This window comes from Trichechus manatus, unplaced genomic scaffold (assembly GCF_000243295.1).
Source record: "Trichechus manatus latirostris isolate Lorelei unplaced genomic scaffold, TriManLat1.0 scaffold00197, whole genome shotgun sequence".
Taxonomy (NCBI): domain Eukaryota; kingdom Metazoa; phylum Chordata; class Mammalia; order Sirenia; family Trichechidae; genus Trichechus; species Trichechus manatus.
This window is the reverse complement of record NW_004444133.1, coordinates 2,100,560-2,116,641: the sequence shown is the minus strand read 5'-3', so window position 1 is coordinate 2,116,641 and position 16,082 is coordinate 2,100,560. Positions and strand designations below refer to the sequence as shown.

The 16,082-nt window shown below is 41.2% G+C and overlaps 1 protein-coding gene across 1 annotated transcript in view; it reads left to right on the top strand.

The window, feature by feature from the left end:
* Positions 1–8,661: 8,661 nt before the first annotated feature.
* The window catches only part of LIFR (LIF receptor subunit alpha), a 111,358-nt gene continuing 103,937 nt past the window's right edge, over positions 8,662–16,082 (top strand). Inside the window, exon 1 of the mRNA XM_012558920.2 lies at positions 8,662–8,754. Within this exon, the coding sequence (XP_012414374.1) occupies positions 8,662–8,754 (93 nt within the window). The remainder of the gene's footprint in view (positions 8,755–16,082) is intronic.

The window sequence follows — 16,082 nt, the reverse complement described above, 5'->3', positions numbered from 1 at the left end:
CTTCCAGCATCACAGCAACGTGCAAATCACCACAGTACAGTAAACTGACAGACAAGTAGAAAATTGCATGAACAGACGTTTGGAAAAGAGAAGGAAAATCTGACCACCTTCTACCTCCTCTAAATTATTATTCCTCTACTACTAGTAGCCTGAGACCCTAACTTTCCTTTGGGCATATTTTATTGAGTTCTATCAATAGACTTGATATGTATCAGTTAGGGATGTGTTTAGCTGCAAGTAACAGGAAACATATACAATAAATAGGGGATTATTTTGCACATGTAACAGAAATCCAGAGTTAGGCAATTGCTGGCATCGTTTTTAGCTTGTAATGCTATGAGGGACCCAGGTCATTCTACCTTTATGCTTTGCCATCCTTAGTGCCTCACTTTGCAGGATGTCTGCTGCAGTTTAGACATCATACCTGTTTTGAAAGCAGGAAGAAAGAGGTGTCTTTGCCTCCTTTTCACAAGAAATCAAGAGCTTTACCAGGACCTCCAGGCAAACATCTACTTATGTCTCATCGACTGAGACAGTGAACATTTAGCCGGACAAGTGCAGAGCAAGGAAAAAAAGAGGGAAGTGGATATTGGGTAAGAAACTAATAATGATGCTACACATACTATTCTCAGTTACTTTATACTATCCTGGCCACACACAGTAAGTAGGAAAAGGGGTTGACTGATTTAGGTGATCAGTCATGCTCTCTTGGTGGTGAGTAGTTGAGTAAATGAAGATTCAACAGGCCATTTCTGGTGATATCCAAATCCATAAGGCTGAGCCAACAAAGAAACTCACTGATAATATTTTGCTATTAACTTATATTTTTAAAAAATCTTCTCCAGGATAATATTATTATTATGTTATTTCTAACATGTTATACTGCTGTTCATAAAGTTTTTACCAGCCAATTTTTTTAGAAGTAGATAGCTAGGTCCTTCTGCTTAGTCCGTCTTCATCTGAAAGCTCAGCTGAAAACTGTCCACTATGGGTGACTCAGCTGGTATTTGAAATACAAGTGGCATAGCTTCCAGCATCACAGCAACACACAAGCCACCACAGTACAACAAACTGACAGATGAGTGGCGGCTGCAAAAATGGGCTCAAAAATAGCAACAATTCTGAGGATGGCACAGGACCAGGCAGTGTTTCATTCTGGCATATGTAGGGTCACTATGAGTCAGAATCAACTCGAAGGCACCTAACAACAACGACAACATTTAGAATAAGGTAGATGATAACCGAAGGTTGTGGTGTTTCAGGGGTAGAATTCTCACCTTCCATGTGGAAGACCTGGGTTCCATTCTTGGACAGTGCACCTCAAACACAGCCGCCACCCATCTGTCGGTGGAGGCTTACGTGTTTCTATGATGCTGAACAGGCTTCAGCAGAGCTTCCAGACTAAGATGGACTAGGAAGAAAAGCTTGGCAATCTACTTCTGAAAATCAGCCAAAGAAAACTCTATGAATCACAACAATCCAATCAGCAACTGGTTATGGGGATGGTACGGGACTGGGCAGAGTTTAGTTCCATTGTACATAAGTTCACCATAAGTCAAGGGCTGACTTGATAGCAGCTAACAACAGCAATGAATAATAGCCATTCTGAAGTGGGTCAGATGTCCTTCTACATGAAAAAAGATGAGTGTCTAACTAACCGTTCATAATGGTTCATATGTGACTCTGTGTAACCGTACCTCCCTGTCCTTTAGAAATATCCAGTCCTTTACTCATGTCCAGGGTGGCATACAGCCTTTTTGCCAAGTTGGAAAGAGATCTGAAAATCCCCATTGCATTCCATTTACAGAAGCCTCCACAGCGTTTCTTCTTCCGACCGTAATGGGAAGCACATGGAGATCATTCAACGTTGGGAGCACTTCTATGCTCAAATTATGTTTTTCAAGCAAGGGCTATGATAAAGCAACCTACAAACATGACCCTGGCAAAAGCTAGTAGCCTTGCTTATTCTGGACATGTTCCTGGTGCAATCCAGGGTTGTGGGAAGACTTACTTTAATTACAACCTCTTTCGCCCTCTTTCTCTCTCTTTCACTCATAGTCTCTTACATAACATGTATTATAGTTACCAAAATTGAAAATTTCATTCTTGAGCTAATTGAATGGACATAATTTGTACTTGGGTTGTTCTCTTTTAAAAGATTTGGTCAAATTAGCATGTTGTTCAGTTTTTCTAAAGTATATGTAATTTAAATTCTCTATTCTGTTTTTGTGTCTGATTGAAACTTTCATTTTTCTCTTCTGTGACAAAGACAATAAACAGAATTATGGTATTTTCTAAATTTTTTTTAGCCATGCAATATCTTTTAAAGTTTCTTTAAATTTTTTTTTCTTCTTAATATACTAATAAGTTTTAATGAGAATGGATTCATCTCCAAAAAGTCTTGCATGGAGCTTCCATATTAAAGTTAAAATTCACATTAAACAACACCAAACACATTGGTGAATACTAGAAACACTGCATTCTCCATGAATGATGAAAATATTAGCATGCATTAAAAAAGCAGATCAAAAAAGTGTTTTAAATTGTACCATACTACTTGCCCCATTTGTAAATCATAATTTTTTCCTACAGTTCAGCAGCAGCTCCGTGTAACAAGCATTAATTGAGCATCTTTTGTATGTGCAAGGCACTCTGCTCTGAGTATAGAGATGGGTTAGACACATGGTACCTGCTGTCAAAGGACTTTTATTCCACTAAGAGGAAACAGAGACATAAAAAATTACAATGTGATGTGATAAAACAGTGATTAAAAAGTCATACAGGGACGGGATTTAAGTCTACTGGGGGATGGTGGAGAGAGTGTGAAGGAAAGAGTTCAGAAGGAAGATTAAAACCTTTTCAGGATTGGAGCAAGGCTTGGGGGGTAGCTGGAGGGCATCCTGGGAAGGAGGAAAACCAGTAGAACAGAGCAGTAAACGTGCAGGTGAGGGGTGATGAGGGCCTGAACTAAGACACCAGCAGGTGGGAGATGACAGAGGATGAATACATGATACTTAGGAGGTAAAATTGAACACCATGGGAAGCTGATTTAACGTCTTCCAAAAAGATTCCCACAGATGAGGCTTACTGATGGCTTATCAAAATGATTTTGCTGGTACTTTCTTTGCAATAGATAACCTGAACTGAAGGAAAGATTTGGCAGCTACTAGATGGGCACAGCCTGTTTTCATATGAATATTAAAACCTACTGCCAATGAGTCCATTCTGACTCATGGCGCCCCATAGGACAGAGTAGAACTGCCCCCATAGGGTTTCCAAGAAGCGGCTGCTGGATTCGAACTACCAACCTTTCGGTTAGCAGCCAAATGCGTAACCATTATATATAAATGCCCAAGGCTATTCCCACAGGCTGTATCTTTTCAAGGCATTTTCTCTTAGTGCATAGCAACAGAATGAAGGCAGAATAAGAAAATGGCATATGTATTTGGTGGGCATGGAGGAAAAACAAACTGACTTTCTCGCTGGTCTTTAAGTTTCCTTTCTGCATGAATGAAGGAGAGAGCTACTTGATCACCTACCACTGCATATTAGCAGAAAAGCTTTCTCAACCTTGTCTAATAAATGGCCAAGCAGAAAATTGCCTCATTCATTATCCTACATGTGTTCTGAGTACTAGGATTCTTGGAACCAGGGGTAAAGAAATCAAGAAACTGTGGTCCTGTGTGTGTGTGTATGTGTGTGTGTGTGTGTGTGTATGTGTGTGTGTGTGTGTGTGTGTGTAAAAGAAAGAAAGAGAGAGAGATAATCTTAGTAGAGCATGATAAGCACTTTATTAGAAGTAGGGCCAGAGTCCTGAGAGAATGCAGACAAAGAAGCTAGCTAACTCTGCCTGGTGCCAACAGAAAAGCTTTACAAAGGAGATGGTAATAAAACTTTGAACGTTTTGAAGAATGAGGAGGAGCAGGGGCATGTGATGGCATTCCAAATATAGGGAAGTGTGGAAGATGATATTGTTGTTTCTAATTATTTACTCCACCTCCCTGTGACAGGTTTATATCTCCCAGCCCCATTAAGGTCAGGCTTGGCCATGTCACTTTCTTTAGCCAATAAAATGTGAGTGGAAGTGTTTTGTGCCACTTCTAAGCAAACCCTCTAAGGCCCATCGTGGCATTCCCAACTAGTCTTTTCCCCCTGCTGCATGAGAAAACTATTTCCAGAGAGGAGCTTCTCATTCAGCCTAGACTGCAGAATAAAGAAGACCCTTAGAGTAGAGCTGAAGCCAACCTGCAGCCAACAAGAAATTCATGCAAGAAATAAACCTGTGTCATTGAAACACACTTTGACGTGGGGATGGTTGTTACAGCCGCATAACCTAGGAAAGCTGACTAATACAGAAACAGTATATGCAAAGGCACAGAACTATGGAAGGGAACGGAGTATTTGAGGAATGGTGAGAAGTTTAGTATAGCCTAGACTGTAGACTCTGTGTTTTAGAGAATAGGCAGCCAGAAGTGAAGCCAGAAAGGAGCAGGGAAACAGGTTTTTGAAGGATCATGAATGCTCTGCTAAGAAAGCTGAACTTCATTCTTTAAGTGGGAGAAAGCCAGAGAAGCTAAAGAGTGACACAATCAGATTTTTTTCTTAAGAAGATGATCTGATGAAGTGGAAAGAGACTGGTGCCAAGGAAATCAGCTAAAATGGTGTTATAATACTAACGTTGTTGTTGTTGTTGTTAGCTATGGTTGAGTTGGCCCCTGACTCATAGTCATGCACAACAGGATGAAATGATGCCTGGTCCTGCACTGCCCCCATCATTGGTAGCAGACTAACTGCTGTGATCCATAGGGTTTTCATTGACTGATTTTTGGAAGTAGATCACCAGGCTTTTCTTCCTAGTCCATGTTAGTCTGGAAGCTCTGCTGAAACCTGTTCAGCATCATAACAACATGCCTCCACTGACACATGACACATGAGGTGCAATAAGTAGAAATAGAACTCAGGTCTCCCACATGGAAGGTGAGAATTCTATGACTGAATAATACTAATAGCTAATATTTATTGCACACTTACTATGTGCCAGAAACATTTTACATATATTTACCAAATTAATTCTCACAATAATCTCAAATGGTAGGTGTTATACTAATCTTTATTTTACAGATGAGAAACTGAGGCACAGAGAGGTTAACTAATATGACTACGTCACTCCACAGTAAGTAATAGATTCAGAATTCCATCCCAAGCAGTCTGGTGCCAGAATCCACACTCTTCATATATAATCAGGCAAATGATAATCAACATCTGAACTAGGCTCATGCACGGAGATAGAGAAGAACATCTCAAGTTTCACTTTTCTGAAGTTGCACAGGCCGAGTGTAGACAGGAGTTGGAACTTGGGGATGTGTGAAATGGAGGTGCCAAACACAGTTCCCCAATTTTGGCTCAGAAGGATGAATATGTGATGAGACAATGAATTGAAACAAAGAATACGAGAAGCTTTAGGGAGGAAAATTAAGAGTTTGTTTGGGATACCTTAATTTTGAGGCAGATGTGGGGCACCAGGTGGTGATGACCTGTTAGCAATTAGAGTATAATACCCATGCCCAGAAGCAATGTGGGATAGAGCAGATCTGGGTGGGGTTGAAGGTCAGAGAGTTGATAAGTTCACCCTGAAAATGCAGACAGTGAGATGAGAAGAGGGCCAAGGGCAGAAATCGGAGGAGCCTTATTATTTAAGGAGTAGATTTAGGGGAGGAGCCAGGAAAGACTGAGAGCCAGTGACAAAGGAGAGAAAGGTGTCAGAGCAGAGGGGAGGGGTTTTCAAACAGGCAGTCACCAGCAGTGACGTAAAACTGGAAGGATCGTGAGGTGACCAATGCCACCTCTGTTTGTGGCATTCTTCAGCCATGATGACTGAGAAACAAGAAAATTCTCCTATAGAGCAACTCTACTTACACCAAAACTAAACCAAACCCATTGCCGCAGAGTTGATTCTGACGCACAGTGACCCTGTAGGACAGAGTAGAACTGCCCCAGGGTTTCCAAGGCTGTAAATCTTTACAGAAGCAGACCGCCACTTCTTTCTCCCGGGGAGTGGCTGGTGGGTTTGAACCTCCGACCTTTCAGTTAGCAGCTGAGCGCTTAACCACTAGTGCCACCAGGGCTCCTTCCACTTACACAGGGACATAAAAATTATACATCATAAGCACCCCAGAGTAAGTGCAAGAAAGCATTTGGGTATAGGCAGAGAAAACGTAAAAAATTAGCTTCCCCAATTATGAGTCTTTTAGAGTTGAGTATTTTTATTTATAACTACAGAACTGCTTATGAACTTTTAAAATGACAGGTTCCCATAAATGGGAGAAGAAGCGCATTGCTTCAATTTACAGGAATTGCCTAATTCCAAACATGGTAATGAAAAAGATTTAAAAGAAAAATCTTTTCTGGAACACTCCCATACCTGGAACAACCAGTTTATTAGATTTGCTTCTTCTGTGCTCTCCAATAACGCTATTAAGTTTCAACAGCCTATAACCAGTTAGAGTCATGTTAAAGGTATTTGCATAGAATTCCCCAGGTTTTTTGATGACCTAGTAGAATAACAGAACCTATTTTTACACATGTAATAGCTTAAGGCACACAGAGTCTATTATGCAATATTCGACTAGGAATATCCCGCATGCATGCTTTGTAGTAGGAGGAGAAGAAAATATTATTTTGCTCACAAAACAAATGACTTACTTGGCCAGTGAAAATGCTGTGATGATGTTTTTTGAAAAGGGTTCTGTTATGGATTGAACTGAGTCCCCCAAAAATACGTGTTGTAAATCCTAACCTCTACGCCTGTGATTATAATCCCATTTGGGAATGGGTTGTCTTTATTATGTTAATGAGACAGGATTAGTGTAGAGTGTGTCTTTGAGTCAATCTCTTTTAAAAGCTATAAAACAGATTAACAAGCAAGTGAGCAAGCAGCAATGGGAGAAGAGAAATGCCAAACCACATAAAGCTCACCCAGGAGCAGAAGCTCAGAAGAGACAAGGACCTTCCTCCAGAGCCAACAGAGAGAGAAAGCCTTCCCCTAGAGCCAGCACCCTGAATTTGGACTTCTAGCCTCCTAAACTGTCAGAAAATAAATTTCTGTTTGTTAAAGCCACCCATTTGTGGTATTTCTGTTATAGCAGCACTAGGTAACTAAGATAGTTTCCATGGAAACAAAGCTTGAGACATATGAAGTTAAACAATGCTATTTTGTTTTTTTCTATTATAGGACTTCTTTAAAAAAAAAAAAAAAAACCTATTGCCATTGAGTCAATTATGACTCATGGCAACCCCATGTGTCACAAAGTGGAACTGAGCTCCCTAGGACTTTCTTGGCTGTAATCTTCATGGAAGCAAATCTTCAGGCCTTTCTCACATGATGCCGCGGGATGGGCTCAAACTGCTAACCTTTCAGTTAGCAGCAGAGAGCAAACCATTTGCAATGCTGGTTTATATTGTGTAGCTCCAGAGATGATATACATGTAGCAGTTCCATGGATTCCTCCCTTTTTTATTCAAGGACACTTGACCTACTTCAACAAGTGTCTCATGCAGTAGTTTCTATTTCTGTTCAAAATATTTGCTACCCCTCCCTTGGATGCTTCACCCTCACTGCAGTATCCTTTTCCTATAGAAGGATTCTCTTCCCCAGCTCCACTGAACAGAGGAGTGGTCATGTGACCTGCCTTGGGCAATGAAATGGGACTGTAAGTAACATGTGTGTCTTCTGAGCCGACCTTTAAAAGCCAGCTTATAGTCCACCTATTTTTTATACTGTCTGCTGCAAGACCAGCCATATCGAAGAGGGAGACTGGTCCAGCAGCCTGGAGTCTTGGAGTGTCCTGTGGTGGACACGTAAATACAAAAGAAATAAACCTTTGAAGTTGTAAGCCATTAATATTTTGGTTTATTGGTTACCAGAGTTACCTTTGCCCAAGCTTACTAATACATCATACCTCTCAGCATTTCTAAATTGCCTGAACCTCTCTTGCTTTTCACAGATGCACTCATTTAGTCTCAGTGAGGATATGGTCTTAGAATTATTCTTTAGGTTTATATAGTGTCACTTAAAGGGGAACTAAAAAGACATATATGAAACATAACTGAAAGCATTGGTGCTCAAATTCTAGCACACCTAGAAATTACCAGGAAATTTGTCAAAAAATGGACATTCCCAGGCCCAATTCCTAGAGATTCTGATTCAATGATTGTGAGTGGGTCCAAGAAATCTGAATTTTAAACCAGCCTCCCCAGATAATACTAATGCAGCTGTAAAGCCATTCTCTTGATTATTGATAGTTGTGTGATAATATATTTAAATAAGTGACATTTCAATTTAAGGCAGCACTATGGGGGTTTCCTTTTTTGAATTACTGGAGGCATGTATGAAATAAATTTCATTACATTTTAGTCATAAAATGTTTTAGGCACAAAATTTTGGTATTTTCTTTTTCGATGTCTATCTTTAAAAAAAAAAAACCTGCTCTAAGTGACTCTTGGCTCTTTAAAACAAATCAATCTGCTCTTAGAAGATTAAGTTTTGTTACCAATGAAGATCAAAGGCTATTTCAGTTGCCAGTCACAGAACTCTCACACAAAGTACATTATGCAAAACAAAATGTATTGGTCACAGAATGAAAACATCCATGGTTTTACGAGAATGAAGTTGAGCCGGAAGGAGCAGGCAGAGAGTGCTAGAAATGGAGACCAGACCCACCTTTGGGAAGGTGTTGGAAAGTGGGAGATAGTGTGGGTAAGACAGACAGGATGAGGATGCTGTGCAGGTTCTAGCGGGGGGAAAACCATGTAGGAAAGGCATTACCAGGAGAGTCTAGGGGCAGGTGAAGGGGCATCCAAGGCTGGTGATCTGCAAGGTATGATCACGTAAAAGTCCTGGCAACTAGGTAGGGCATGACCAGGGAGGGGTAGGGAGTACAGAGGTAGGCAGACCGAAGTGTGTCAGTTAGCTGAAATAGGGGCTTCACTTATAGCTTGATCTAGATGCTCAAAAGATATCTTCAAGTGTCTATTTCTTTCCATCTCTCAGCTCGGCTTTTCTCCATGTTGGCTTCGTTCTCAGGTAAACTCCTCCAGGGGGGAGAAGGCGGTTACCACCAATTTACCAACCCTGTTGGATAGAGTGTGCCTCCTTCCCAGTAGTTCCAGCGAGAGTCTCCAAACTGGGTCTCATTGATCTGGCTTGGTCAAGACCAATCTCTGACCCAATATTATGGCCAGGGATGCTCTGTTTGGCCAGGCCTGGGCCATGTGCCCATATTTGAAAACAAGGGATGAGGTTAGAGACACTTGAATCACAAAAATTCCCTAAAGGAAAACTGGGGCGCCATTCTCAACAGAAAATGGGTAATGGAGACTGGGTAGGGAAAATTCAATATGCCTGCTACGGACTGATGACAGTTCTATTCTGGATCAGCACAGTGATGGGGAAGGGAGTGCACAGCTGGATTTTTTTTCGAAGGGAATTTTATCTCAAATGAATAAAGCAGGCAATTTTATCCCAGAATTTTTTGGAGCTGCAAAAGATGTTTGTTCCTTTTTGGGAAAATGTCAGAGCGGAATTCAATATTATAGACTGCAGTTGGGTCTAATTGCAGTCATAGGAACCTGTGTTTTCTACTTCAAGGTTGCCAGTTAATAAAATTTTTTCCACTAGCTATACTTAACTTACATACCTATTAACATTACTCTAAATTCACCATTGTTCAGTTTGCATGGAAGACAGATCTTCTTTAGATGCATAAACGTTAAGGAGAAAAATGCTGGCAACCTCATGTCTCTTGAAACCAATTACTAAGGGCCAGCATCAGAGCCGGCTTCTACAAAGAGTTCTCGAAATATCACAGGGAAAAGCAGCTCAGTCTTTATCATGACTTCTGTTGACTCACTCTTGTGTTTTTTAACCAAGATGCTCTACGTCAATTCTCTTCACAGCAAAAAATTTTGGATTCTGTTCTGCCTTTTCCTTTCATAATACATATTTTCACTTATTTATTATTATGGAACAATTGTTGGGTAAAGAAGTTTATAAATAAAGCTGTTTCTCCACTGACATTTTCCTCTTACCTAATGAAAGATGAAAGCTTTCTCTGTTTGTTCCCCTAGTATAATTAGGTTCCCCACTGAGGTTTTTTTTTTTAATATGCTGCATTAGTATGGTGCCTTGTACACAGTGAGTGTTCAATAAACATTCACTAATTGATTGCTGAGCACAGGATCAACATGTTTTGCATAACACTGCCATTCACTGAGGAACTGCAGAGTCATTCCTGACACAACTTGGAGTTCGGCCAAGATCTAGATGTTTGGGTATTTTATCAAGGACTTGCGAAATTCCAAAAATGAGATATTTTAAAATGTGACTTTTTTTTCCCCAAAACATAATAGCTACTTTTCTTTGTTAATGCTCATGATGTAAAGTAGAGCACAATTAATAAAATCAAGTTTATTTAGGAAGACGATGAGACACTATCTAGATGTTGTTGACAGCTTTGGCACTCAAGATTTCAACATCTGACTGCACAGAGAAATAACTTTGATGCACATAATCTGTATACAACTTGTATGATCATGCAGACTGAGCAATGGATGCCCTTCTTCGCTTCACATTTTCTTCTCTGCAGGGCTGGTGTGGCAACAAATGTACTTTTCATTTCCAGACCATTGCAGGAAACATTATAGATGCCAACCAGGAAGCCAGACTCTTGTCCTGCCCCTCTAGCCTGCTGGTCATTGTGAAGGTGATAAATGGCTGCCAAGTCACATAGCATTCAGCAACTGAAAAGTTCAAGGACAAGGAGGGCTCATCTGTGCCAGTCCCTTCCTTTGGTAGCTTGTAGAAAAACTGCTAGAAAGTAGAATGGGAAGAGGGGGAGAAAGGAGAATGAGTTGGCTGGATACCATGGCCAGATGTCCAGAAATCAAATCATAATTGTCGTTTCAACTGGTGTCCTTGAATATCTTGAGCTGTTCATGAAATTCTTAGAACCTTAAATGTCTGTTTATGTATCAGTGTCCTTCAAATCATAGATTCCACTGACAATTTGAGAAATGATCTTCAGTTTTATCTAAAAAAAATTGCGTTATGTTTCAATCGTTTTGCTTATGTGAGCACTTTGGGATAGTGTCCATAAATCTATTTCTAATTAAGAATTTAGTTTTCAGGGGGTTGCTTAACCAAGTTTGTGCTTTACATGTTTCTGGATTTTGTCCCAAACCCCACACCCCTCTGGCATACAAGCAAAACTGAGGCAGAAGTATTTTGTACTTCATTATTTGATCCTTTCTTATCAGAGGCAACTAACTACTGTATCCATATAAGTCCCTACTGATATTATTATGATGTCTGCCAAAGAAACAGTCTAACGTCATGTTAACACAGTAATGATGACGGCCAACCTGGACTCCAAGCCTTCTTTCATTTGAAATGCCTTCTTGGCATTTACAGTTGTTTGCTTATTGAACGGTGTCATGTTTCTACGGGCTCCGAGTGCTGGCTCACATTACAGTCAAGTGGAAGCAAGAAAATTCAGGCAAGCCTTTCATGGAAAGAGAGGCCTGCCCCAATTTCAGATTTCTTGGTGGATGAACAGACAGAAGGGAGATGTAACCTCTGGGGACTTTTCCAAGGTTTTGAGAGAAGGTAGTTGTAGATTTGGGGATGTGGGCAGGTTATGTTAGAACTAGAGATCAGACCCACCTCAGCCTCTGGGAATGAAGGGGGGTGAGTGTGTTATTGGTAGGAAAGAAGGGCTGAGAAGGTTGTGCAGGTCCAGTCAGGAAGAGCAGAGGTAGCAGAGGGACACAGCATCTGGGGAGTCTGGGGACCGGGAGGTGGCAATCCAGACAGGTGATCTGCACTAGGAAGGTTTGAACAGATAAATGTCCTGAATTATCATAGAGTGGTGGAAAGAAGTGAAGTAGTCAGAATCAAGAGTGCTGGTCAATCAAACTCATGGCACTAAGTGAGGTTGAGGAACAGAGCCCTAATTCCTGGGGGGCAGGTGGGGGTGGAGGTTAAAAGAGCAGTAAGACAGAGGAAGAACCATGATTAAATCCTAAAGCAATCTGGTCACAATGGTGGCTTGGTCACAGAGGAATGAGGAAAAGGAAACTAATACTCCTTGATTGCCTCCTACATGCATGTCAGAACTGTATGTAGAATTCATTCATCCATTCAACAAATTTTTATTGAGCACCTACTATATGCTGGGCACTGTTCTAGGCACTGGGGACAGAGCAGTGAAGAAAACAAAGTTCTTGCCCTCTCGGATCTTTCATTTTCATAGGCGAGACAGAAAACAAACAAAATAATTTTATACTAAATTAACCCATCGCCATGGAGTTGATTCAGACTCATAGCGACTCTCTAGGACAGAGTAGAACTGCCCTATAGGATTCCCAAGGCTGTAATCTTTACAGAAGTAGACTGCCACATCTTTCCCCAGCAGAGTATCTGGTGGATTCTAACTGCCAACCTTTCAGTTAGCAGCCGAGCACTTAACCACTGTGCTACCAGGGCTCCTCGTACTATATTAGAGGTTAATAAGTGCACTGGAGAAAAATAAAGCAAGCTAGAGAGATAGGGAGTGAGGAGGATTAACATTTTAAATAGGGTGGTCAGGGAAAGTCTCAATGAGAAGGTGACATTTGGGTAAATTCTTGAAGGAGGTGAGAGAGTGAGCTGTGTGGATATCTGGAGGAAGAATATTACGGTCAGAAGACATAGCAGGGGCAAAGACTGTGAGGTGGGGGCTTTTGAAGAATAGCAAGGAGACCAGACAGCTAGATCCCAATGAATGAAGGGCAGAATAGAAGGAGGGGATGGAGGTGAAGAGATCATCCAAGCCCTTTTAGGCTAGTCGCTCTCAACCAGGGACAATTTTGACTCCCAGGAGACATCTGCCATTGTCTGCAGACATTTTTGGTTGTCACAGCTGGGGGAAGCATGTGGTATTCTAGCATCTAGTGGGTAGAGGCCAGAGATGCCGCTAAACATCCTACACTGTACAGGACAGCTCTATAACAAAAAATTATCCTCATCAAGTGCCAAGGTTGAGAAATCCTGTTTTAAGCGATCATAGGGATTTTGGTTTTACCCTGCGGGAAATTAGAAAGCATAATAAGATTTTAAGCAAAGGAAGAAATCATCCAACTTGCCTTTTTAAATAGAACTGTTCCAGGTGTTGTGTTGCATATAGACTGTAGGGGAGCAAGGGTGGAAGCAGGGAGAGCGGTTAATTAGCAGGTTATTGTAATAACAGGCAAGAGCTGATGGTACCTTAGACAGGATGGTGGTCTTTGATGTTCACCATTTTAAATTTGATTCTATTATCCCTATTGTATAGTGAAGCAATGGAGGCTCCCAGAGGCAGCGTAACCAGGTCACACAGCTAACTAACCATGGAGTTAGGATGTGGCCCCAGACTGGTAACTGTAAAGCCCCGCTCTTTCCACAAAAGTAGGATATCCTTTCCCTTTCACCTTCCTCTGTACATCCCTTCCTCACCAAAGCACAAGCCCAGTGACAGAGGTGTACTACAAGTCCAAAAGGATTGAAAGAGAGAGAGTGATAACAAAGTTCCTTTCCAGGCCCACCATTCCGAGTGTCTGAGCTAGACCAGCCTAAGCCTGGGTCACCTCAGTTACCCTAATCTGTCTGTTTAAATTTCCCCTAAGTATAGGGCTTGTCCCAATCTGGAACAATGATGAGCCTATAGGTGTGGGTCACTCAGTTCTGTTGAAAGTAGAGAAGAGAAGCAAGAGGCAGAGAGTTCAGCAAGTTTTTTGGATCAATAGATTTTGTAAATATGTGTTTGTTTATTTATGCCCAAGACCACAGCACACTTAAATGGCAGCTCATGGACTAGAAATTCATCTGCTGGGCACAGCCGCTGTTATTGTTGTCAGTTGCTTCATCAGTTGCCTTCCAGCCACCTCTGACTCCTGGTGACCCCATGTACAACAAAATGAAACATTGCTCAGTCCTGGCCATCTTCACAATCCTTGGTATGTTCCAGTCCATTGTTGCAGCCACTGTACATTTTGAGTGACTTCCAACCTAGGGGGCTCATCTTCTAGCACTGTATTAGACAATATTCTGTTGTGATTCGTAGGGTTTTCATTGGCTTATTTTTGGAAGTAGATGGCCAGGCCTTTCTTCCTAGTCTGATTTAATCTGGAAGCTCAGCTGAAACCTGTCCACCTTGGGTGGCCCTGCTGGTATTTGAAATACCAGTGGCATAGCCTCCGGCATCATAGCAACACGCAAGCCACCTCAGTACAACAAACTGACAAATGGGTGGTGGCACAGCCACTAGTGGACCAATATCTCCCTGACAGTACATGGCAGGCAGTCTTGTGGTTGTCACAATTTAGACTTTAGGCTTTTCCATGCATAGGAAGCTCCCATCTGCACGAATAGAGGGTAGCCAGTACATCAGACAGTGGAATTAGATTCCAAACTGGTCTCTGTAAATTGAAGTACTCAGAAACAAACAGAAACAAAGTTGTTTTTTTTTTTTAAAACTTCTTATTGAAGTATAATATGCATCAGGATTTCATTTTACTTGGATCCACAATCATCGCCCACGGAAGCAGCAGTCAGGAAATCAAACAATACATTGCACTGGGCAAATCTGCTGCAAAAGATCTCTTCAAAGTGTTAAACAGTAAAGATGCCATCCTAAGGACTAACGTGAGCCTGACCCAAGCCATGGTATTTTCAATCACCTCATGTGCATGTGAAAGCTGGACAATGAATAAGGAAGACTGAAGAAAAATTGATGCATTTGAATTATGCGTTGGTGAAGAATATTAATATAACTTGGACTTCCAGGAGAACGAACAAATCTTACTTGGAAGATGTAAAGCCTGAATGCTCCTTAGAAGTGAGGATGGCAAGACTTCATCTCACATACTTTGGACATATTATTAGGAGAGTCCAGTCCCCAGAGAAGGACATCATGCTTAGTAAAGTAGAGGGTCAGTGAAAAGGAGGAAGACCTTCAATGAGATGGGTTGACACAGTGGCTGCAACAACGGACTCAAGCACAGCAATGATTGTGAGGGTGGCACAGGACTGGCCAGTGTTTCATTCTGTTGTACATAGTATCCCTATGAGTCGGAGCCAACTTGACGGCACCTAACAACGACAACAATATGCATAAAGAAACTTGTTGCTAGTTGCTGTCAAGTCCATTCTGACTCATAGTGACCCTATAGGACAGAGCAGAATTGCCCATAGGGTTTCCTAGGCTGTAATCTTTACAGGAGCAGATCATCAGGTCTTTCTTCCGTGGCAATGCTGGGTAGGACTGAACAGCCGACCTTTTGGTTAGCAGCCAAGTGCTTAATCATTGCACCACCAGAGCCCCATTAAAAAAGTATATATATCATAAATGTAGGTATTATTGAATTTTCACAAGCTAAGCGCCCATAAATAACTAGCACACAGATCAAGAAATAGAACATTATCAGCATCTGAAAGCCCCCTTCTCCTTCCAATTACTACTCTCCCAAGAGTAGCCTCTCTCCTAACTTCTAATACCATGAATTTGTTTTGCCATATTTTGAAATTTTTATAAATGGGATCATATACCATGTACTAGACTTCTTTCCCTCAACATTGTATCTGTGAAATTCATCCACGTTGCTGCGTAAAGGTGCAGACCATTGATTCTCATTGCTATATAATATGCCACTTGTGTGAATATAAAATAGCTTATTTATTCATTTTATTTCTGACAGACATTTGGGGTTTCCAGGTTTTGGTTATCAAAAATAGTCTTGCTTTGAAAATCCTAGAGTATGCCATTTGGTATATATTTCTGTTGAGTGTATATCTAGGAGAGGAATTGTAGGACCATAGGAGAGAAATGAAGTTTTAATAAGATTGTTGTTGTTGTTAGGTGCCGTTGAGTCAGTTCTGACTCATAGAGACCCTATGTACCAGAGAAGGAAACACTGCCCAGTCCTGTGCCATCCTCACAATCATTGCTGTGTTTGAGCCCATTGTTGCAGCCACTGTGTCAATCCATCTCCTTGAGGGTCTTCCTCTTTTTT